The sequence below is a fragment of the Megachile rotundata genome, chromosome 5 (genome assembly GCF_050947335.1).
Source record: "Megachile rotundata isolate GNS110a chromosome 5, iyMegRotu1, whole genome shotgun sequence".
Classification (NCBI taxonomy): Eukaryota; Metazoa; Arthropoda; class Insecta; order Hymenoptera; family Megachilidae; genus Megachile; species Megachile rotundata.
In genome coordinates, this window is record NC_134987.1 from 19,311,894 (window position 1) to 19,335,145 (window position 23,252).

The window sequence follows — 23,252 nt, forward strand, 5'->3', positions numbered from 1 at the left end:
CCTCAAATTTTCAAATTTCCAAATTTTTAAACCTTCTAATAGTTTTGAAATTCGAACTCTCGATCACTCTAGTACACCCAAATCTTCAACCCTACTCTAATCATCATAAGTTCTGTTAGCATCAACAAACATCCTTGCGGGACAGTCAGCTTTCTGTGCGGGTTTTCCGCGTGGAACGTTTCCTGGATTCGCAGCCAATTAAATTCACGCAAATAAAAAAAAGTTGTGCAGTGATCGTCGAACGAAGCGTTCATTAACGAGAAGAAAATCGCCGGCGATGGAGGGCCGCGCGAATAAAATATTTAAATTATACAATAACGATCGTGATAACGCGATTAACCGCCGTGATAGTCCAGTTTCATTAACGAGCAAAATTACGGGACGATGGTTGGGACAGGCTGGTAGCCGGAATCGAACTGTAATTTCGAGTAACGACATTTATCCGAGTGACTTATTCACCCGGAAACGTTCGCGACTATTCCATGCGCACGCTTGTAAATTGCTCGCCGCGCGGATACAAGAGGGGCTGGCCTATAGGCCGGCTCCGGTAATGACAGTAATATAGAAACGTTAACAAATGCGTCGTTGAGTTTGTATTCGTGATGTTCATGCACGCGAAACAATGCGGTATTACTTCTCCGAGTGATAACTTTTCTATCTCTTTATATGAATAATCATCGGTTAAAAACTGTTACGGTATATTCGATATTGATTTACGCACAGTGATTTGATCTTGATAAATCGGCAACGTGTACGTTCTAATCGCATAGTTTTGTTATTTTGCCCTTTTATTATGCTCTTTTATAATTTCGTTATTACGTCACTTTACCGTGTTATCGTATTATTTCATCGTTGTTCTCTGTTAAAAATTATTGAAGTATTTTCGTCAAGTATATGTATCTGTTTCGAGGCGGGTTGCGTGCGCCGCTACAGTTGGACGTTTCCGGTGAAAATGACACCAGCGAAGGAAACGTTTACCGCGATTCATAATGGTCGGCGTGAAAACGCGTTGCGAAATTCCTCCTCGTCCAAACCAGACAACTTTTCACTCGATTATCATTGGTTCAGGTTAGATCGCGAAGCGTGTACGCCGCGCTTTCGCGCCGCGAGTAGGCTGCTATTTGCCTGCGATGTTTCTCGTTGGATTGGATTAACCGTCGACATGTACTCTTTCACTGAACGCAGAAATAACTGTCGTTGGTTAATGGAAAGGATAAGCGTTCGACACCGTGAAACCTGTAGCTTATCTTGATCGAAGTTTCCGGGTATGAAGCGAACTTTTTCTCTTTTCTGCTTAAGCGATTTGATGTTTCACCGGTTACAACCGGCATTACCTGCAACTTATCTCTGGCTCGGATACGCAAGTGCATCGCGTCGAATCAGCTTTTCAATAAAGGTGCTTGCAATCTTGATACCTTTCAATGTTGCAAAAGCTTCAAGTACAACCATAAACAACAAAGTTGCTCAGCAACTTACGATCTGCATTAATGGCGAGATGAATACGGATTTCTTTGCAACTTTATACATTTTTGCGATGCTTCTTTCGTTACAACCTCCAACTCCCGTTCCTTTAAAGCACCATCGAACGGGAAGAATCATGACTTCAGACTTCTGAATGCATCATGCGATGCTTCGAGCGTTAGAGTTTCGTGTATCGAAAAGATTTGGAAAATAAAAATGAAACCATAAGAAAAAAGAAGCGATCGCGTCACGAATCAACGAAAGAGCGAATCTCGTGGCTGGCTGAGGGAAAAAGCTTCGATAGGTAGCCTGATTAACACAGATTACGCAGGAGGATTAACACGAATGTCCGTGGAATGGTATAAGCGAAACGTTCCGCAAAAAATCTTGCTCGTCTCTCTATTTTCATAGGGTCGTTCGTTTTTCCGTGGGAAAAACGAAAGGAAATAAAAGCATGGCCGTTTCTCCGTGTCCGGGGGAAAGTCTCGGCAGACGCGAGACAGGATAATGTGGCTCGGATGAGCGGACGAGCAAGCGAGCCGATCCCGGAGCCGAGCATGTTTTCCGGGATTGTGGACGCGGCCAAAGGAAAAAGAAGAGGGAATCGTGGACGGAATGGAGATGAGAGTACGCGCAAGAACGACCGACGGAGGAGGAGGAGGAGACACTAGAACCGGCAGAAAGCAACGGGGAACAGAGAACACAGGGGTATACACGGTCGAAGAAGAGAAGGCTCCTCTCGTTCCGTCCTCTAGCCAAACAAACGGCCCCTTGCACGATGCACGAGTCTCGCGGTTTTTGCACTCGCTCGTTCAACTTTACATTTACGGAGTGATTCCCTTACCCGTTGTCGCTGAACGCTCTCGCCGCACCGCGCCACACCGCGTCGACTCGCTTGCTTGTATGCAGATGCAAACACACCAGCCTCGCTGCCGGTGATTATCGCCACCACGTTGCACTTGCTGTCCTATTTCGACCGAACAATGCGTTAGAGCCTGGAAGAGCGTTGTCGCGTGGCCTACAGGTGCCATCGGTCAACTATAATTGGATTCGATCGCCTGCGGTAAACCTTGCGAACCGGTCATTTCACCGCTTGCTATCACACTTTACCGACTCTTAGTATCCCTTAGGTTACTTGCTAAATATTAACCCGTCTTAAAAAGGCTATAGAGTCCTGATATATTTTGTCAACTTCGATGAGCTCCGTATCAAGAATCAACTCTTTTAAAAAGCTGAATGAATACTTTCGAACTCGTGTCTCTATTATTAATATAACGCTATACATTCTGTTGAAAAATACCTACTTCATGTCGTTGCATTAAACCGAGTGATTAGCGCGAGTCATCTCGGTGAAAAATAGCAGGAAGAGATGGCTGTCAGAGGTTTTGTGAAAACGATGTTTCCGTTCTCGAGATAGACGATGAAATCGGTTGAAGGTTTTCGCGCGCACTCCTTAAGCACGCGTGAATAATTACTTTGGATAAGGAGCGTCCCTGTTGCCAGCCTTTTCTCTTTACACACTTTATTAACTCCCTAGTCTGGACGTGCGAAGGATCGGAACAGAAGAGTTATTGTATACCGCTATACGCGCCACAAGTTCGAGCGTCTTCCAGTCACTTTTTCTTCGTCTTCCGGCTGTTCGGATTCAGCGTCTGCGGTCCGCGGAACCGCGATCGATCGATACGCTTCCGGTAGACGTTCGCGTTTACTTTTAGTCATTAGCGGTGATTGATCGCTGGTCTTTGAGACGTCGGGGCTTTGGTACACGGATCGTTGCGATTTCGAGGTACAGCTTTATAGGTAACGTCCACCCATGGTAATAGCACTTTTGTTATATCCTCACTGACCCAGTTCGGGAAATTCGAGAAGCTCGGTTCTATCGAAATAAACGCGAGTTTCCAATTCGATCAATGATTTCGAAATCGGGAATAATATATCGATTAGCATAAATTGTAGAAAATGTGGGATCCACTTGATAAGATGGCGCGACGGAAAGGATCGTTCAATCAGAATAAATTAAGTGACCAAACGGGACAGGGTAAACAGCCTGGCAGATGAATCGGCGAATTCGTAATCGATCGTCGGATCTCGCATAGAATTTCCCGTTAACGAAAGAACGTCGGAGCAGGTGGTTAAAAAGTAAAGAGCAGCAAAGTGGCAACGGCAGGGATTCTTTGGTTTTACGATCGGTTCGGTGTTGCGCGTGGCGGCGGTTGTTCGGTCGCGTCGAGGAGGCAGCAAAAGGCGATTCGCGAAGCGGAGTAGGAAGCGGGCATTCGGTGAATTGAATTATTTAAAGGCCGCGCAAGAACAGGCGCCTTTTATGAATGTCTCGCACAATGGCGTCTTTGTGGGCCGTCGGTACACGTGTTGCGTGCACACGCGCGTTCGCGCTGCGGAGTCGCGGCGGACACGCCACGTGAATGTGCTAATAATGAAGGTAAATTTGTTCCGAGGAGTCATTAATTAAAGTATTTTGTAACAAGGCGGCAATGGCGGTAGCCGAGCCGCGATCTCCCTGTCTGAGCGGATTTTCCGCATCCAGTGTGGCGCGGCGCGTAATAAACAGCCTACGATGGTCTGTCTTTCTCCGGGTTGTACGCGTGTCCGTGTACGTATAAATACGCGAATAGAGGAAAGAAGCGCGAGGAAGCAACGAGCCACATCGAGCCACACCACGGTAAGCCGTATAAATAAAGGTGGCGATCATAGAATTGCTAATGTTTCAAAGAGAGATATTATTCTTTTCAGAAGATGACAGGGCATGCGACTCGGCGAGAGACCTTTCAGAGGGTCGAACAGAGGGTTGGGCGGCTAAAGAACCACCGGGAGTCGGGAGAGGACAGAGAAGTCGGGTGGATGATGGTTGTCGGCTGGTAGCCAACCTTATGGCGCCTTTTCTCTCCGCACCGACTTTGCCGGATTCGCGTGTATAAGTTCATACAGGCGGACCCGACTCGACCATACTTATATATTACTCGCTGAGACGCGCTCGCCCCTATACGTGAACGTCCTACACGCCTAACACACTGCTCCACGGAGTCCAGGTCTACGTGAATACGTACACATTATGTGTCTATACAAAACAAGCAGCCACCGGTAATTCAAAGGACCCCATTCAACCCGCCATCTCTCCTCTATTCTTGCTCCTACATTTGTAAACCGTTTCGTTTGCCTCCCCCTTCTCGCCCCGGCTACCCTCCCATATCGCTCGCTCGAGCGAGTATACTAATAACTAATAAGGAACGGGCTCGGACCTTTAGAGACGCGACGTGGCAAACGCGTTTCCAACCGGGGACTCTGGCCTCATTACGGCCACGGTACACGAATGCGGAAAATAACGGCTTTGATATTGTCTCTCTCGACTCGCTGCCGGAGTAATGGACAATGAAGATCGCATAAAGCGATTCAAAGAACCTCGCGATACAACCGCGAGAGATATCAGACCTGGCCGAGCCTTTAGCCGGACGGACAATGAGCAAGGTATGAAAGAGGAATAATCTTCGCGGGTTTTTCGATTCATCTTCCTTCTGGGCCGAGTGGAACGTTTTAAGGATCTGTCGAACCTACTTACAAACGCGGCCAACTTTACCAAAATTTACCAAATTACTCAGATTCTCGTTGTGGGTCTAAAGTATCAGCGTGACAACATCCGAGCTAATTAGACATTGTCTTGTTTGTTCTTTACTTAGGGATACAAGAATAGGAATTTAGGATTACACGCACATTTGATAAAAGCGAATTAAATATCGTTTACCATTTCACGAGTATCGTCGATCAGATACTCATCGATACAGCGCAGTTATCTATTAAAAGTCATCGAAGCCTTCGAGAGCTATAATCAACTGTCGATAATCATCAACTAATGAATCCATTAGCAGATAGTTGTAGCGTGAAAGGTGTTTCTTTATTTTTAATGCTTCGCGTTATTTGTCTCGGAATAAATGGCGACTAAATGAAGAATATTTAATGAGCCATAATCACGAAACTACTTTACATGACTTTTACCATTTTCTTTGCACAACTCACAATTAAGAAACTTATAATTTGTAAGCCGTAATTACGCTCTATTCCACTTTGGTCGGACTTCCTCTACGCATTGCGAAACAACACCTTTACTTTTGTTCCTAATTTTCTGACGTGTTAAATAAAACATAATTTCCTAGATTATAAGGTGCTTATTACGAATACAAATACCGAGTGAAAAGAAACTTGCTGTTCGAGAGCGGTGTCCCGAAAGTTGTATACGAGAGAGTGATAACCTGTCCTCGGGTTCCTCGACCATTCTGTTCGATCCCCCTCGCCTGTCGTCTAGACGAAAGCGTGCGTCCACTTGTTTGTCACTCCATAATCCATGGGGCTGGTTGACAGGTGTCCACCAAGGACGCCTCGTTCGGTTCGATCGTCTTCGGACGACGATCTCTCGGGCAGCTGACGTAACCCGTGCTATCACGATCATTCGTAACCTCCTCTTTTTTCTACGGTGGACCCGATCGTTCGCGTAGCGTGACACGTGGGAACGATTCCAGTCGATAATCGGTTTCGTATATCACGGGAGAACGTCCGTCGCGTCGGTTCTCTTAAGACCGATTCTCATTAATTCCACGGCGATAGGATCTGCAGGGTGGCCACGTAATCCCTCTTCTATCGGCGACAGAACAGACGTCTCTAATTACTCGTTAATTTCTTTCTAACCGCCTCGATGTTTCGCCTTTTGGCGATCGGTTCGAGAAAGAAACCAGGTTACGTATACGAACGTGCAACTTTTTACGGAGCTACCGGCCGCGCGGTTTTCCAGTACAACTTAACGAGCCGGTTTAATGCCGTTATTAAGTATTTCATTAGAGCTTCGCTACAAAGTAATGAAGAAATTTATTCCTGGCTATGTTGGATCGACTCGACCCCGTGCCGGTGCCCAGCGGTGGCTCGTAAAACTTGATGAGGGCTGTTCTACTCGCTTTTTTGTTTCGCCTTCGTTTCACGCTGGATATTAAATCTTCCCGCGAAACGCTGCTTCTCACGCTTACGTGTGCGCATCTTTCAGGCCGATGATGCTTCGAGTCACTCGGATATTTTCACCGTTGTAAACAACGTAGTTAATTTTAATATTTGTTGGTTACTAGTACTTCGCGTTAACGCATAATTATCCTCGGTATTTCATATTAACCTACGATGTTCATCGGGTTTGAATTCGTGTAATTTTATCTCGTACACGATCGCTTCTACGAGAACATGCTCTTTCTAATTGCGACAATGTTTTCAAGCGTTAAATAGTTTATCTAAGAACACGATTATAGAATGAATAATGTTATTAAAGAACGAAGAGTTCGAAGATCGATGGAATAGGTGACCCGAGGAGAGAAAATCGGCTATTAAATTGGAGAAGGGCGATCGAGCCCCAGGCACCCCTGTTGCTAACTCTTACACGCTCCCTCTTTCACCCTCTTACTATCCTGATGGACTGCAGCGAACGAACCACCTCCCCGACATCATATTCACGTCAGACAGAGGAAACGGTTCCGTGCCTAGTGATTGTCATTTTCCGGCTGGCATCCGGGACCATGTGCTTTTTCTCTCCTCGCGTGTTCCTACTTTTGATTATTTTTCACGATCAAGTAGTCTATTCCCGGCGTCTGTTTTTGCTCCCGCGATGATTGCAATCCTCCATGCCACTTGTGTCCTACGCCTCGGACAAACGGGGACTTAATCGACTTCCGGTTCGAGGTTGTTCCTGTGCCTTCGACGTCTGCCATGACGGCGAAGCATTGTACGATATTCCGTTATCTTCTGATTGTACAGTCATCGATCTCGGTAATGGTATTTCGCCTGATCCATCGTACACTGACGATTCGAAACGTCATCATATTACTTTCTATTTTTATTTTTTAACTTGTAGATATTCAATTTTTTGTTCCTATTCAATTGCATCTTTTTACGCGTCTTCTTCAGCGCGTTTTATTCGCTTCGTAACTGCGAACTATTGACACGTCTCCGACAGGAATTAATCGTATTTTCCATGCAATTCGCGTTTACTCGAGTTCGATGCTGATTTTAATGTCCATCCATTACAGTTAATCTCCAGCAAATGAGGTAATCTCGATTTCTTTCGATTACGAGCACATACAGCATGATTCGAGTACTTTCTGCCGTATCATCTTCGTAGCCTCGAACCGTGGTCGCGTAACAGCGTAAGTAGCTACAGAAATCTGTTGATCGTTGAACTGTAAAATATGGGATATACCACTACACAGGTAGATGAGAATGACGTGCATAGCTGGACGGCTTCTTTTAATTCCTCCTTCAAGGCTAACTCGGGCTGTTCGTATCACAATGGTCATCTAACGGTTTCGATCCCGAAGAGAAGCGAGCTCTCGAAGCAGGATCGCGAGAGTAAGCGTTTACCGACAGGTTAATTATAAGCGACGAACGAGCGTTTGTTATTTGCCTGGTTTCGTTGAAAGGCTCCGAAGATTACAAGAAGCCCTCGGAACAAGGGCTAGCTCTCCCTTCGTCCGGTTCATTGTAAATTAATTACCTGGAAATGAGAAATCTCCGGTATACGTTCGCTTCCGCGATCGAACGAGCTCAATGGGAAGTAAACAAAATGAAAAAGTGCTCTTTAAGCCGCTCTTCGATGCGACCGATTGTCTTCCATCGCTCGTTCGAGCCTTTTCATCGGTCCTTTGATCGATCAATTTCGGTAGATACGCTTCGAACAGGCTTCGAGGATTATTCAAATAATAGCGGCTATTATTTTCCTTCTTCCATTGTTATCGGTATTTTAACGGGATCAGTGCGAAAATAATGAAGCTCCACTAAACAATGGCGTCCATAAGATATTACTAGATAAAAAGATATCGATATTCCACCAAGCGGCTTTCAGAAATTTCAATTTTACGATCCCGACTCAAGAATCCTGCCAGATATCCAAAGAAAGAAGACTCCATCGTACGAACAAAAGACGTTAATATTTGGCTAACGCAGAGTCGCTTCTTCAACGTCCACGCAATCTTCTCCGCAGAAGAATGTACACAAAGAGTTAGCGCAAAATTCGTAGACGTAAAAACAGCCTTTGTAAAAATCTAGTGGAAGGAAGACAAAGAGTCGAGAGGAGTCGAAAGGGGCCGAAAATTCGCGTGTCTCTTCTAATTGAATTAGAAAACAATTGTCACGCGTTGGTCGTTCGCGAAGGTACTTTCAATACTTCGTACGCGCGTATGCGTGTATATTATATTCGCCGAAGTCGTGGACGCCTACGCAATTCGTCGTAGGCCAAGCAGGAATTTTCACCTGCTCAAATAGTAGCCGAGCCATCGGGTCCGTCGTGTCATTGTGTTTGCATTATTATGTTAATCACGACGAAGGCGGTAACAATGCGTCAACCTCGATTTAGGAAGCGACTCGAAAAGGAACATATAGCTGAACAAATATTAACTAAGCAAATCATTAGTTGACTCGTCGGTTGCCGCTCGAGAAGAGGAGGGAGGCCTCTTTGCGCGCGCGGATAGAACGTTTGTTGTGTACTCGCACAATACCACCGATCCTCGCGTACTCCCTCGAGACATACGCGACCCGTAACTTGCAAATTGAGCTTGCCTATTTCGCCGCGTCACAAGTGTTCTAACAAACGACCTCGCGACAGCTAATTCTACGAGGACGTAGAAGCGATTTTTGTCGCTGACGGACTCTGCGTAGTTTGTGCCACTTTGCGGCAACTGTTTACCGTCTCGAAGGATACCGTGTCCTCGAGTAACTTTGTCGACTGGTTCTTCACGAATTATGAAATTGAAACGTTTTACGACATGAGTGCAAAAGTTGTCAAAATTGCAGTGTTAAGGATTTTTTCCTTCGAACAAACTCTTTCAAAGAATCTTCCTCGTTCTTCGTGAGAAGAAGCGTAACAACGCAAGGGGCGGTCGAGGCGAGCTTCGAAGTCGATTGAACAGAAATTGAATGATTGGGAGCGCGCTGCTCGAGGGCGCTTGATTGTTCATTCAAACAACAATCGTAATTGCGTTACACGTCGCCGGAGGGTTGGAGGAGCCGGAGAAGGGGTGGTTGGTGACGAATAAGTGGAAGGGATGAACGAGCGACTGCGAACCGATGGGAACTGACGCGAGCAGGACTAGGACGACTCGTATTAGGGGTAGTTGCACGCTCGAACGAGTGGCCTACAGACCTACCACTTTCCACCTCCTCGATGCCTGCACTCGAGCCGCGGCGCTACGCTAACATTATTAGTGCCACGAGCCCTTGTTCGAGCATGCTTTCGACTTTGAACCTCGGTGCTCTTATCGCGTGCCGTTGTTGCCCGCCGTTGCTCTCCAATCGCCTTTTGTTCACTTTTTAAACCCACTCTCGAGACCTGCATCGACTCTGACCGCAATTATTATTCCACCATTCGATTCCATTTTGCTTTTCGTAGTCACTCGACTTAAGCGGTATTCGAATGATACCTGTTAATAAGTTTATGAAACAATTGCGAAATTGTAACGGTTGCGAAATGTGCATCAAAAAAGGATATCAGACAATTTCAAGGATACTGTAAGAACCTTTAAAGACTACCACAAAAAAGAACGGAAAAGTAGAATCTGCATTTAGACATTTGCAAAGAAGAAACAGACACGAGACTTCCATATGTAACAACGCACTTTTTTCGTGGCTGCTTCGAGTTGTTACGCAACATCGTGACGAGCGCAAAGGCTACTGTTATTAGAGGAAACTTTTGTACATAGCTCTCCGATACAAAGAAAGAAACAAGAAAGAAGGGGGACTAGTCGGCGGTTATTGTCGCCAGCTGACAAAGCTACCGCGTCTCGGAGCGTGTTCTTATTTGCTGGCGCTGACAGGGCACGTATTACGTTCGAAAGAAGCTAATAACAGTCGGTGGCCCGTCTATTTATTTATCGGCTACCTGCTTTGACGTTCGCCCCGCAAAACCTAAATCGGGAGGACAGCGCGCTTCGTCTCGGCCCGTGGAACGAATCTGGCCCGGGGTACGCGAGCTTTCTTCGCGTACGCGTGCATCGGGACACGCCTCGTGAAACCCGGTTATTAGTTCCCCACGGGAGGGCTGCGGTCCCCTTCTCTCGGCCGTGGACGACCCCACGTCGACGCTGAAAAAGACCTCCTGCGTTATACTCCGCTCGTGACGCGTTGTTCCCGTGAATTTCACTCCGCGGCGCGGAATTCGATCGGTATCTGGCCCGCACGGTCCCGCGTGAAATATCAGAAAAAACTTTCTAATTGGAAAGCTGGATATCCGTGACATAGCGCGATGGAACGCGCGATAGCGTAATACGTCTTCCTAGAATTTTTGGGGGCCCTCGGACGAGCCGTTGATTCTGTTAATTCCTGCTCGATCAAACTAACTCGGGGATAACGTTCTGCGGGGACTTTAATGCCTGGGGAGGATAAAAATCTGTAGCGTGGTTTCCGAGTCCGAAGGACAAGGGCATTCTAAACGAGCAGGTCCAGCTGAAATTCCAGGTTCAAGTACCGTTGAAAACCGTGGACACTTGTCACGCTGTTACAAATTATGGTAATCATCGAAACAACGAGGAAGACGAGAAAGAGTTATTCTAAACGAGTCTTGATCCTCTCGAAGACGACGCTAAGTTTCGTGGACGGTATTAATGTTTTTATTATACGGGACGATGCGGTAGATCGAAATCAATTCTCGACTCGACCAACGAGCATTTATTAGCGACACGTGAGTGTCCACTGTCGTGAGAGGAAACCTTTCATCAGCAACAGCTGAACGAGATTCCGTGACAGAGAAAGGGTCCGAAGCGTTTCTCGTGGAATTTGATCTGCTTTTGCGAAACGACAGCACGCGAGCTCTTGTGACTCGTAAGACACGGCAAGATCTGTCTACGTTCTCGCAAGTTTGCCATCTGACAACCTACAGTGACTCAATTACTCGTAAACGGTTGAAACCATCGTTAAGAGATAATGGTGTATCTATCAAACATTTATTCCAATTAGGCAATCTTATATCTGCTGATGTCGATCAGATGACAAACGAATTCGTCTCGACGAACATTTAGGGAAATTATCTTTCGAAAGTTCCCTCTCGATTCACGCTGGTCGTCATAGAGAGGTAAAGATCGTTTTACAGCCTTCGTCTAATTGTAAGAAGACGTCGGGACCGATCCGCCTGATAGGGACACGAGCGTTATCGGCAGAAAAATGTCGACGCCGGGCAAAAAGCGAAACGTAACAGGCCAATTATCGTGTTTACATGAACAGTGCGGCCCGGTAAGTAGCGATCCAGCGAGTATAAATACCGGTGTAACTTAGTTAAGACGGTGTGTTTGGATCTAAGAAGGGGCTGCTCCGCGATGAAGAAAGAAAGAAGAGAAACCAGCGAGGTATCAGGTGGGGGACAGAACAGAAGAGAGTAGTAAGAGGTTGAAACGAAGTTGAAAGAGGAAAGGGTTGAGATCTGTCGGCGAGAGTAAGCGAGAGAAAGAGAGATCGAAGAAAAAGAGGACGAAGGGAAGGAGGAAGAGAAGAAGGAGGTTGGAGGGTTGGGGAGAGGAAGAGGAACGGGTGAACGGGTGAACGGCCTGCCGCGTCCTTGCGAACCACCTGACCACACCGGCCGTGCCGCCACCACTCGGCCTCTCCAGCATCCTTCCAGCGTCCAAGACTTGCCTTCCAACCGGCAAACGGCTCGTCTACCGGACTCCTACCTGACCGATCTCGAGGGTTCCTCTTGCTCCAGGCCGATTCTTCCTCGATTCAACTGCCTCTTCTTCCGTTTCGTCGCTCTTTCAACATCTATCCTTATTTTTACGTGGGTTGCACTCTGTACGACGGAGAATGTGTTGTCCACTTTTTCCTGGCGATCCGAGGAGATTACTATGTTAACGGTGACGATACCGTGGCGTGATGGCAGTATTATGGGACGGTGATGGTTCGGTGTTAGTAACGGAACAATACCATGACGGTACCGTAACCACTAAATCGACCTTAACACCTGCACAACGTCCACTAATAACACGTGACGCTATACCCTTTTTTGAAAAATACTTCTTACCTAAGATGAGAGTAAGAAGGAGAAAGTGTTGGTTCCCCACTTGTACCCATGTAAAACACGACACCACCAGAGAATTCGAACATATCGAAAGTAACGAATTCGCGCATTCTAAAGTGAACAAAGTGATCGCTCGGTGATTGCTACACAGGTACTCGGCGCAAAATCTGTGCCATATCTCTAAGGTAAATCAGCTGTTCAGTTTCCTCGTCGATAGTCGCCCGAAGGATTCGTTCGACTTTCTTCGAACTCGCGGAACGGGGACCAGTTCTCATCCAGATCGGTCCGCGATACTTCCTCCTCCAATATCGTCTCGTGACGTTCGCCACGAGACTCTCCGTGCACCGAGTTTCCGTTCCGGCGTAACGTACCCGGTAGATTTCGCCCACGCGCTCTCTTCGGCATCCACGAGACTACAATGGCCGTAACAATGATGCCATAAATTGCGCCGCGTTCGTCGTACTCGCGTGCCTAGAAATCGGGGCACGCTTAAATTCCTCGCCTCGCGAGTCAATATGTTCGCCTAGTAAATAATGACGCTTTGTCCAACGCTCGCGACTAAGCTGCGTTTTATCCCGACGATCTGGAGATACGGTAACGACCGGTGCGCGGATCGATAACGTCTCCTCCAATCCGGCACGCGACTTTCAATTTTCTCTTTCCGTGAACGACGACAGGCTAGTCTGTTGTACTGTTTGACCAGCTCCAAAAATGGCCGGACGACTGGACGTTGTACACGCTTCCTTGTTTCTTAAGAAGCACACCCACGCGTTATTAGCATATTAATGCAACCACGGAAAACGGGCAACTCGGCTTTCTGGAAGACCTGAATGGCGAGCCCACGGTCTTGCCAGTTCTGCTCCGATACTTTTGACTCTGATGCTTACCACGAATTACTACTTCCTTCGTAGACGTTTCGTCCAAAAGCTCCATTCTTCGCGAAACATCGGCGTGACATATCTTCGCTGCTAATAAAGTTTGTCGACATCGGATTGAATCGCGTTGAACCGAATTGCATCGAATTGAATCGCGTCAAACTGAAACGAGCGGTATAAAATTGCATCGAGTTGAATTGCTTCGAATTAAATCGCGTCGAATTTAATTGCATCGAATTGAATCGCGGCAATCTGAAACAGGTTGGAGTGAAATTGCGTCGAGTTGAATTGCCCAGAATGGAAACGCGTGAAATGAAATTTCGTAGAAGTGACTCGCGTTGAATTGAATCGCCTCGACGAAATGTTCGAGGCAACGAGACATAAAGAAAGCGAGAGATGGCGCATTATCGTCGACGTTCGTATTTCGCGATCGAGACTCGACCACTTGAACCACCATTACGCTTCTGTCGACAACTTCCACCGCCACCTTATCCGACAATTTGCGCGTAATACAAGCTAAGATTATACGTTTTTCTCCGATCTTTGGTATGCGACTCGCTCGAATCTTATCCTTCTGCAGCTAATGCTGCAACATCACTTTCTTCTCTATACGGTTGCATTACTTAGCGCATAGATATACAGTTACCTTCCGAGTATTTTATTATTTTACGCTTTAATCGTAAATAATTTATGCGCGGTTACGCGTCGATTAAACGTGTACGATTTTGAATTATTTCTGGAACGAGTTCCTTTTTATTAGGATCGGACACAGTGTTTTTCTCAATCGGATTGGTTACGGTAGTCGCAACGATTAAATGCGAGGAATAGATTGTCATGTTTAGTGTCAAGAGAAAATCATAGACAGCCGAGGATTTCTGCCGTTTAAGGCTATTCACCAGACAACACATTTTTGATGCGTAAGAAAGGAAAGGTCAGGAGACATTAAGCAGGGTTCGTGTATTCGTAATTGGACGGGCACGCGTTCGCTCACGGCAACGAGGAATAATACTTCTCGACGTGGAATAAACTTCAAACATCTGTCATGCTTCCTTTGATTCTTCAATTACCATTAATTTTCTTGCTGCTTGTGAAGTCGTATGAACATCATGCAAACACGACAACGCTTATTGTACCTTTCCGCAGTCCGTATTTTCATTCAATACACGCCTATCGCGCAACTGTTCTCGTTGAAGAAAAATTTCGATCGAAACAATTTATTCCGCACTTTTCAGTACGGAATACACCTGCTGCCGGTTATTATAAATATTAATTATTTATTATTCTATTACCCGTTTAACGCGATAAATTTCATATACCTGCATTACGAGAAAGATGTCACGTATTTCGAAAATTGATACCGTGCTTGAATTTAATTAGTTATCGCGTAACAGGAAAGTTCGTAAAAATGAATTATACGCAAATATGATCGGTGCGCATTTTCGGAACAAATTAATTGGCACATAACTCCCTGCGAAATTTCAATTTGTATCGTATCAGGACTTTTATAGCCACTGCAGATTTTACGATCAGTTCGCAAGAGCGAACGTCAGCTCGGGCTGTTTGTTTTTCTACAAATCGCAGGTATGCGATGCTGACTGACTAGGCAGAAGTTACTCGAGGATCCCCAGGGCTAATAATCCATCATCTCCTTATTCTGAAGTCCGAAGTGGCTACTTAACGACTTTACGACTCCCTGCTACCCGGGAACGCCCACGTGCCGTAGGTACCCCCGCACTCGTCGGCCTGCGAATTGATCAACCCGTTCTTTTAATAGAGCAAACGCTACCCCGGTCGACGTACGTGGAAACGTAGAAAGATGGGAACGATCAGCTAGGAATGCCGTTGCGGAGACACCGGCTAATGCAGCTCGTATTTCATCGCGAACGTTTTGCAGTGTCAACGTCTCTACGGGTATTTTGCAAAATTAGGGACAGATAGACATACCGTGATCGGACAATCATTTCTCTTCCGAAATTTAGTTACAAATTTTCAATGTCTTCTTGTATCCTTGCTCCTTTCATTTTGCACATGTATACACATAATTTCTATTTAATAAAGAATTCAACATGTCGAAAGTATTATAATGATAATGCGACCACATTGTAAAGCTTGAAAATTGTGTTATCAATTTCTTAATACACATTGAAAATTGCTTGAGTCCTAATAATACGTATCTACACGATAAATACTCTATTGAAACATCAAATTTTCGAGCGAGTTTTGGTCAATCATTCGAGCAATAAAATCACTCGTTCGATCGAGCGGTCTTCTCGTCAGTTAGCCGCGGAGTCTCGCCGAGTGATTCAGAAGATTTCGGTCGACTATAAATTACGGAAACGGGGAAGAATGTTTAGCGGACATTATATTTTCTCGGGACGGTTCATTTAACATCGTCGGATTCCTCGCGGCGAGAGGAATGCCGGTGTTTCGAGTCGAAAACGTTAAACCGTGGGTTTGGTGCACGCGAGACGGAGAATCCAGCGAGGCGGAGAAGAAAAAGACAGTGACGTAGTACCCACCTTCGTAGGAATCTCGTGTCATCTACCAGGTAGTTCTCTCCTACTACCTCTGAATCATCGTCCTTTGTCTTCTCGTTGGATCCTTCGTATCTGTCGGCTCCAGCCGCGTACCACGGGTCCTGCGACCTTCCTGCGAGTCCTCCGCGAAACGCGCGTTAATCACTTATCGGGAACTCTGATAATACAATCTTCGCAGAAACATTGAAACTTTTAGATGTCAATGATGCAACCGGGGAGGTCTTGGTTATTTGTCATTGCACGTTGATCGAGGAATTTCTCTTCTGCAATATTCTACTTCTTGGAAGTAAACCTGCGTTTAATTCGGTCTAATATGCGGATATAGTCAAACTATGTACCAGAGACATTTACTTATAGAAATGTAATTTTTTACTGCTACTATTATCGAGGTGCTATTGTACTGCAGCATAAACGTGTAGTATATCCCATGTACCTGTAAGGAGTGTCGATTGACACAAGGCACTTAAAACTGCCCGTAGCATTTAACTTTAATTAACTATAATTTTAAAACACTTAACAGCGAGTACACGCTTACAATAAAGCACCAACTTCACGAACGACTAACAGAATCTTCGTTGTGTTCTCAGAACGGTGTGCTTCCTGATGTTCGCCGTAATTGTTCGCCGGTGGATGGGGTCGTCACGGCCATAAACCCGATCAGCTGGAAGGAGATTCGAAGCCGGTGAGTCGAGTAGTAGCACCTGCATATTGCGCTTATTCATTCAAGATGAGCACGAACCTGAACGGGCACGCGGCTTCCATTGAGTCTCGGACTTCGAAAGGTCATTCAGACGTCATAAAATTTCGCGCGAAGCCTTTCGTTCGACCCGTTTGTTCTCATAAATCGTACGGCCATCGCGAAAAAGTTCCTTGCCTTACATCGAGACTCGGGACAGTTTCGTGTCGAGGTGGCGTTTCCGCGATACGAAACGGTCCATACGTTTGATCTACGGGGACTCGATTATCCGTGACAAAGTCGACAACAAATCTATTACGCCTAGTTTACGAGAAATACATGTCGACAAGGGAATACGTCGAAATATCGGCGAACACGATTTACGAGATCGTCGCGGCACGATGCACGTGGCGAGTCCATTGGCGTAACTCACGTTCTGCTGGACCTCCGCCTTCAGCGATGTGGTGTTTGGAAATTGATAACTCAGAATTTAGAATGTTTTTTAAATTGAAAACTGAGGAATCTGGAAATTACGAATTTAGGGATTTAGAAAGTTGTCGATTCAGAAAATTGAGAATTAGGAAATTAGAAATCTCGAAATTAGGAATTTAGAAATTTAGAAATGTGGTAACTCGAAAATTTCTGATATTAAACATATAACAAATATCCTGCGTTTTACGACCAGTCAATCTCCGTGTGTAAGATCAGATAAAATTTCGGAGGGTTAGCGTACCCCAACACCTGTGTGGTTACGCCAATGGTCAGGGGTCAAACAGCAAAAGAGCCGAAGGAAAAATTGAGCTTCGAGTTGCATAGGCGAATGGTCGGTCGGTCAGGCTCGTGGCTGGCAGACACGCGCGGACAATTACAGCCGACTGGACACGATTTTACAATAACTCAATTCATTTCCGAGCATACGTAAGAACGGGTTGACAAAAAAGCGAGGCTGGATATAGTTATTGCGGCTGTGTGTGCGGTGCACACGTGAACAGGTCAGTCCAGTCGAGCGGGGACAGAGGGAACGTAATGGCAAGAGGGAAGAGAAGGTGGATCGAGACAAGAGGGAAGAAGAGGAGGTAAAAACGGGCCAGAGCGAGAAACGGAATCTAGTGGGGATGGAAAGGAACGATCGAGAGAGAAGGAATGCGCTCGAGAGACTCTTAAGCCGGGTTCAGATTAGTCAAGTTACTTGAATTCGTGTCGCTCGAAGCGAAGTCGTTCGAAACCGCTCGAACAATGTCAACCTGTTATTTTACTTGACTCGAAATATCCTGTCAGGTTTCGACGCTTGTTCTCGACTTAATTGGATTTTAAACCGTTCGAACTAAGCGTAGCTCTACTTGACCAACGCGAACTGATTCGTTTTACTCGCCCGAATAAACGAAGGACCAAGACTTTTCAAAGTATTTCCATACGCGAAAAGTAATTGCAAATATCAGTTCGACGTAGTTCGAAGACAGGTTACTCGGATTCGAACGTCTCGAAATCTCGACTCGTCGCATGACTTGTACTAACATCGCCTCGAATTCAAGTAGGTACGTTATCTAATCTAGCGGAGGTTTTACATTCAGGAGAAGCGAAACAGAATAAAAATACAAGCATGTACAGAGAGAGGAAAGAGAACGTACGCGAAAGAGGTAAGGAGAGGTCGGTCACAATAATCGAACGGTTCCGCGGTGCAATACGGTGTTTGCAAAAGAGTCGATATCTAATCGACGGAATGCTTGTCGAAAAGTAAACCCGAGAACAGGGTGGAGCACCGTGGCGGTCGGTCAGGCATGCACCTTGTTCGTTTTCGTTCGTTTCTCGCAAACGACGTTGCCCGTGTACGAGCGGACGCGTCTTAGGTAGCACGCGGCAGATCCTCCTCGGGAAAAACGTTCGTGCACCCGTATACCTTTAGGTGGATCTCCTCTCGATACGTTACTCGCGCGCGCTCGCGCACGCACACGGCCGGCGCGGGCACACCACCGTCGGTATTGTATAATGCAGCCATTGATAGCTGTCCTCTCTTTCACGCACGCGATCTGTTGCAGTCGTTGCAACCCGTGTCCGGTGACAGCGTCCAGTGTCCAGTCTCCCTCCCGGTGAGTGTCCACAAGATTTATTTTCCCATGCGATATACGGGGTGGCACCGTGAAAACTGGACCCGATCCCGGACTCCACGCTCTCGTACGAGCCGATCGCGAAAAATACAAGCGCCGAGTAGACAGTCGGCTTGACCGTTCGGCGAACGTTGTCACACGGTGAACAAGAAGACTCGCGCGAGTCCGATATCCGTGTCGCCGTCTCCGCGCAGCGCCGGTTCGACGCGAGTGTGTTCGTGTACGCGTGTGTGCGCGTCTCCAACAGAGCAAACGACCATCTGAACCACCTTTCACCCGACGATTCCTCGACGCATCCTTCGCATGGATCTGATTGGGTACGTAGAGGTTGATGATCGTTTCTAATCAATGATTCAGTGTTTTCTAACTTTACTGTTGTTCGTTACTGCCTGTCGGATAGAGGATTATTTAGCTTCGGATTAATCGATACTCGGAGCCGAAGAAAGTCGGATAATTATGTGGGAAAGGTCGCACCTTGCCGATTTCGATGACCTTGAAATATGTTGTCACGGGCAATGTTCTAACCATTTCCCATACTAGCATATATCGTCGGTGTGTTTTTTAAGAACAACCCTAGTGTAATACATCCACACACGATGTGACATTTCATTTGTCTATTATACCATAGCTGACACGGTCAAATGAGATTTGATCAATACGATCCAGACTACAAAAATATTGCGAAAGTTATCTATAATCAAGGGATTACTTTCGCACGTGACAAATCTTTGTACGAAAAATATCTTTTATATTGATTTCCAAGCTATCGATCGATAACGTCAAATCCAAAAATGTCTCATCGAGTGATAGCGATTCGAACGTTCCTACCTTAATTAAAATACTACACGATACAAATACCGAATTGCACCACATAGGAATCACCTGTACATGTAACATGACAAGTACTGGCTTCTCTATACTACTACGCTAAAAGTACTAATTACCTAAATAAAAATTGAAAGTACCGATTCGAAAAGGTTCGTGACAGCGACGTATGGTACCTGTTTACGCCATTAATCGCGAGTGCGTCACGTTTCGTTGTTATTTTCTCGATCTCGATCCACGCAGGATCACTTTCCAACGCCGTCTCTGTTCGAGTCTGCGGTACTTAACGAGCAGATCGCTTTCAAGCTGGACGCGGCCACGATCAATTTACAAGCGGCGCGCTTCGGAATCGTAAGAACTTGCTAATCCTTGATTCGTGCGGTTTGTGGACTAATTTCGTTTCGCAATCCGGCGTAATTTTTCTCGACGAGAAGAATCGAACCGATCGATGATCTTGGCGAGGAACACCCGTTGGGTGGTGCGTTTCGCGAACCGCGAATGGGAAACCGCGAATCGACGAAATTGCGTAAAGGGAATCGAGTTACGTTCGCTCGCGGAGCCCACAAGATTCGCCGACACGCCAACGGGAGAATTATTTCAGGTCCGCCACGATTTACGCGTTCTCGATACCACACTGATTCGATTGTGTGACGGCAGCGCAATTGTGGATTGTGCCAGCCATTCTCTCTCCGTAGATTTTCATCCATTCAACGCTCAAGTACATTCTTCTTTGCTTGAATACAGGTAGCAATTTTCCATCGCGTTCCTTCTCCTTCCTCCATTAAATTATACACCGACTTTAAGCCTTTGTATCGATGTATGTAAACTTCGGAGAATAGGATCTTCAAATTCAGACTTTTTTTATAAATTGAATCATTTATAAGTCTCACTCTTTCATGCAGAATCGTCCTGTTTGTATTACACAGATATCCCGTATATCTAATACTAAAAATTCTTCCGATAGGGCTTATCAATCTGAACGTTCGAATGTATCGATACTCGAATCCTTGAATCTCTCAAACTTTCCGGTGTTGACCTATTACGTGTCGCTTGTTTTACTTTATAACTCGAAGACACGCATCTGCAAACACGTTACCTTATCCTGCGGAATAATATAATCCTGCGTGATAACAGACATGTATTCCTAAATTTTTGTAGTTCTTATATTTTCAATTTATTCAACCTCTTATGAAACATCGGTGCATTCTCTGAACTTATCAATTCTCTGAACTTGTTGAAAAGTTGCACGAGGTCAATTTCAAGGAATAAAATTAAACGTTGCCGAAGAACCAGATGTCGAATTTCGCGAACGTGCTAAATATACTGTTCGTCGTGCATCATCGTGGATTCCGAAACGAAGGGTCTGGATATATTACGTCAGTGTCTCTATAGAAGCAGCATTGAAATCGAAAGCCCCTCTTCCTGTGCTCCAAGTCTCGAGAAGGAGCTATCTCTGTCAACGCGAGATAGCGTGACCCTGAGAAACTACGAAATCCGTGAGCGCATCTGTTGCCATTGGCACACACGTAATCGTTAATTCTAGTTGCCGAAAAATCTCGGTAACAATTCAACGAAGCTCGACTCTGTTAGCGTCTTCTGTTTGTTTAGCCGATCATACGAATAAAAAAAGCGCTGTTTGCCGTTTCAATTCGAAGCGTCCTCCGTGCCCCACCTACCGGAAGTTTCCTCGTGAACGATGACGCAACGACAGAATCGTCGCGTTCTTTATCGTTTCTTATTGAATCGTCCGCGGATTCGTTGTATTCGTAAAAGATATCGACACAACGCTACCAATGGAAACAGAGAGCAAACAACGCTGACCACGATTCGAGCCTTGTCAATACAACGCGTATCATCTTTGTCGCGAACCGATAAAATATAGCGTTCGATTTTCGACGGTGGGAAAGGTTGTACCCTTAATCTTATCGTTCGTTTGCGCAAACAATCGAACCGCGTTTCGCGACAAGTTACCGGACCGACTACCATCTTCTTCGAAACGACTGTTTGAAAAGAAAGTTTAGACGTTTACGAAAGAACAGTTTTACTCCAGAAAACGCTTTTAACATCTTAGAAGATTAACTTATTTACTCTCGAATCTTTACAAGTCCTCGCATGGTTCAAGTACATCCTAAAAAAATATCGGATAAAATATAATATTTTTGTGCATCTTGTAGAATAAGCGGACCAAGGGTTCACAGACCGTCACCGTGTATTTCTCGTAAGAATCGCTTATACGAGACGCTGAATGTTAAATTCGGAACGATCCGCCGTCGTCGAGGGTAGAAATGATCCAGCGGTCGCAATAAACTTTCCGACAAAAGACTTTATTTTTCACCGGTCGTAATTCTCGAATTTGAGCACAGGCAAAGTCGGTTGTTTTGTCGCCAATGCGTAAAAACGCTTTGAAGATCGCGTACATCGGTAAAACAGACGTAAAATCATGGCTGTAAAACGAAATCGGATGACGAACGGATTCGATCGACTGCGATATTGTCGCGTATCGAACCAAAGAGAGACACTGGTCTGCAAGAATAAACCCGGTGATCATAAACTGCTCGTAAATCTGGCGAAATAACTTCGCAACTCGAATTTCCATGGCGATGATAATCAAATTTTTCAGCCAGTTTGTTGAATCTGTTCGGACAATGAAAGATTTAGCGCGACGAGTTGTACATTTGTCATAACTAAGTTCCGCATTGACATAAGCACATTGATGCGTTATCGCTTTTTGGCGTGAACGCAAGCGATAACACTCGTTTCACGATGAATTTACTACGCGCTACGTGGAAACGTACTCGTCTACAGATACTGCGAAAGCGCCATCCTCGTTATTGAGCAATAAACATTGTAAAATTGTGTCATTTTCTATTCAAATTAGAAACTTGTTTCCTCTTTTTGCTGAAAATCGTTCGGTAGACTCGTCGTTAAAAAACGAGCTGTGGTCATTCCACCCACAACTTGTTCGTCGAGACGAGATAAGTAGAATATTAAATTAAGCATGTTATTACTTATATCTAGTGTTCGAAACGTTTAATGTACATTAGACGCTGTAACGGAATATCCGCGCGGAATGCAGTCTGAAAGAAGCGCCTTCGTCGAGAAAATCTGCTGGAACGAGGGAGGAAGAGACACACGCGAGCTTTTGTCGGTACGTCGTTACGACATCCGGTCACCATCGCTAACGGTATTTCAAAAATATCGAATAAAATACGAGACTCGCGCGAAAACAGAGCCCGTGATCTTCTCGCTCGTTCCTACGCTATTATGCCGGTCGATGGACCGCGTATTTCATCTTTCGGTCGAAATATCCTTGTCGACCGGTTATTTTTAGACGATTCTATTTTTCTTGACACTTTTGACTGAGGGAGTCTCTGTTAGCTCGATGCTCCAACCGTGACGGAGCTCGATAGCATTTCTTTTGTTCGTTTCTTGCTGGACTAACACGATGTAGGGATCGGCAGTCATCACAAATTACAATCAAGTAATTAACTTTTCGATCACCGCATATTTTGTAGAGCCAAGAGTTTATATATTTTTAATCGTAGAATTGTGCCGGGAGTCTAATTTATTTTCGAAGTTGAAAAAAGTTGAGACATGTTGTAAAAATAAATCGTAGCTTTAATTTGTTCTAAAAGGTCCGTTCTAATTGCATCGATGGCATCGATCGGAGCCACAGTGGATACAGCCGTATGTGGCTCGACCGACACACCTCCGCTTCAGTAGAATCGGTCG

General features: G+C 45.5%; 1 protein-coding gene across 3 annotated transcripts in view; it reads left to right on the top strand.

Annotated features, from left to right (window-relative positions):
* The window catches only part of Sox102F (transcription factor Sox102F), a 256,815-nt gene that overhangs the window by 110,991 nt on the left and 122,572 nt on the right, over positions 1–23,252 (top strand). For all 3 annotated transcript variants that reach the window (XM_076531618.1, XM_076531621.1, XM_076531620.1), the window contains exon 2: positions 16,502–16,596. In XM_076531618.1, the coding sequence (XP_076387733.1) occupies positions 16,502–16,596 (95 nt within the window). The remainder of the gene's footprint in view (positions 1–16,501; positions 16,597–23,252) is intronic.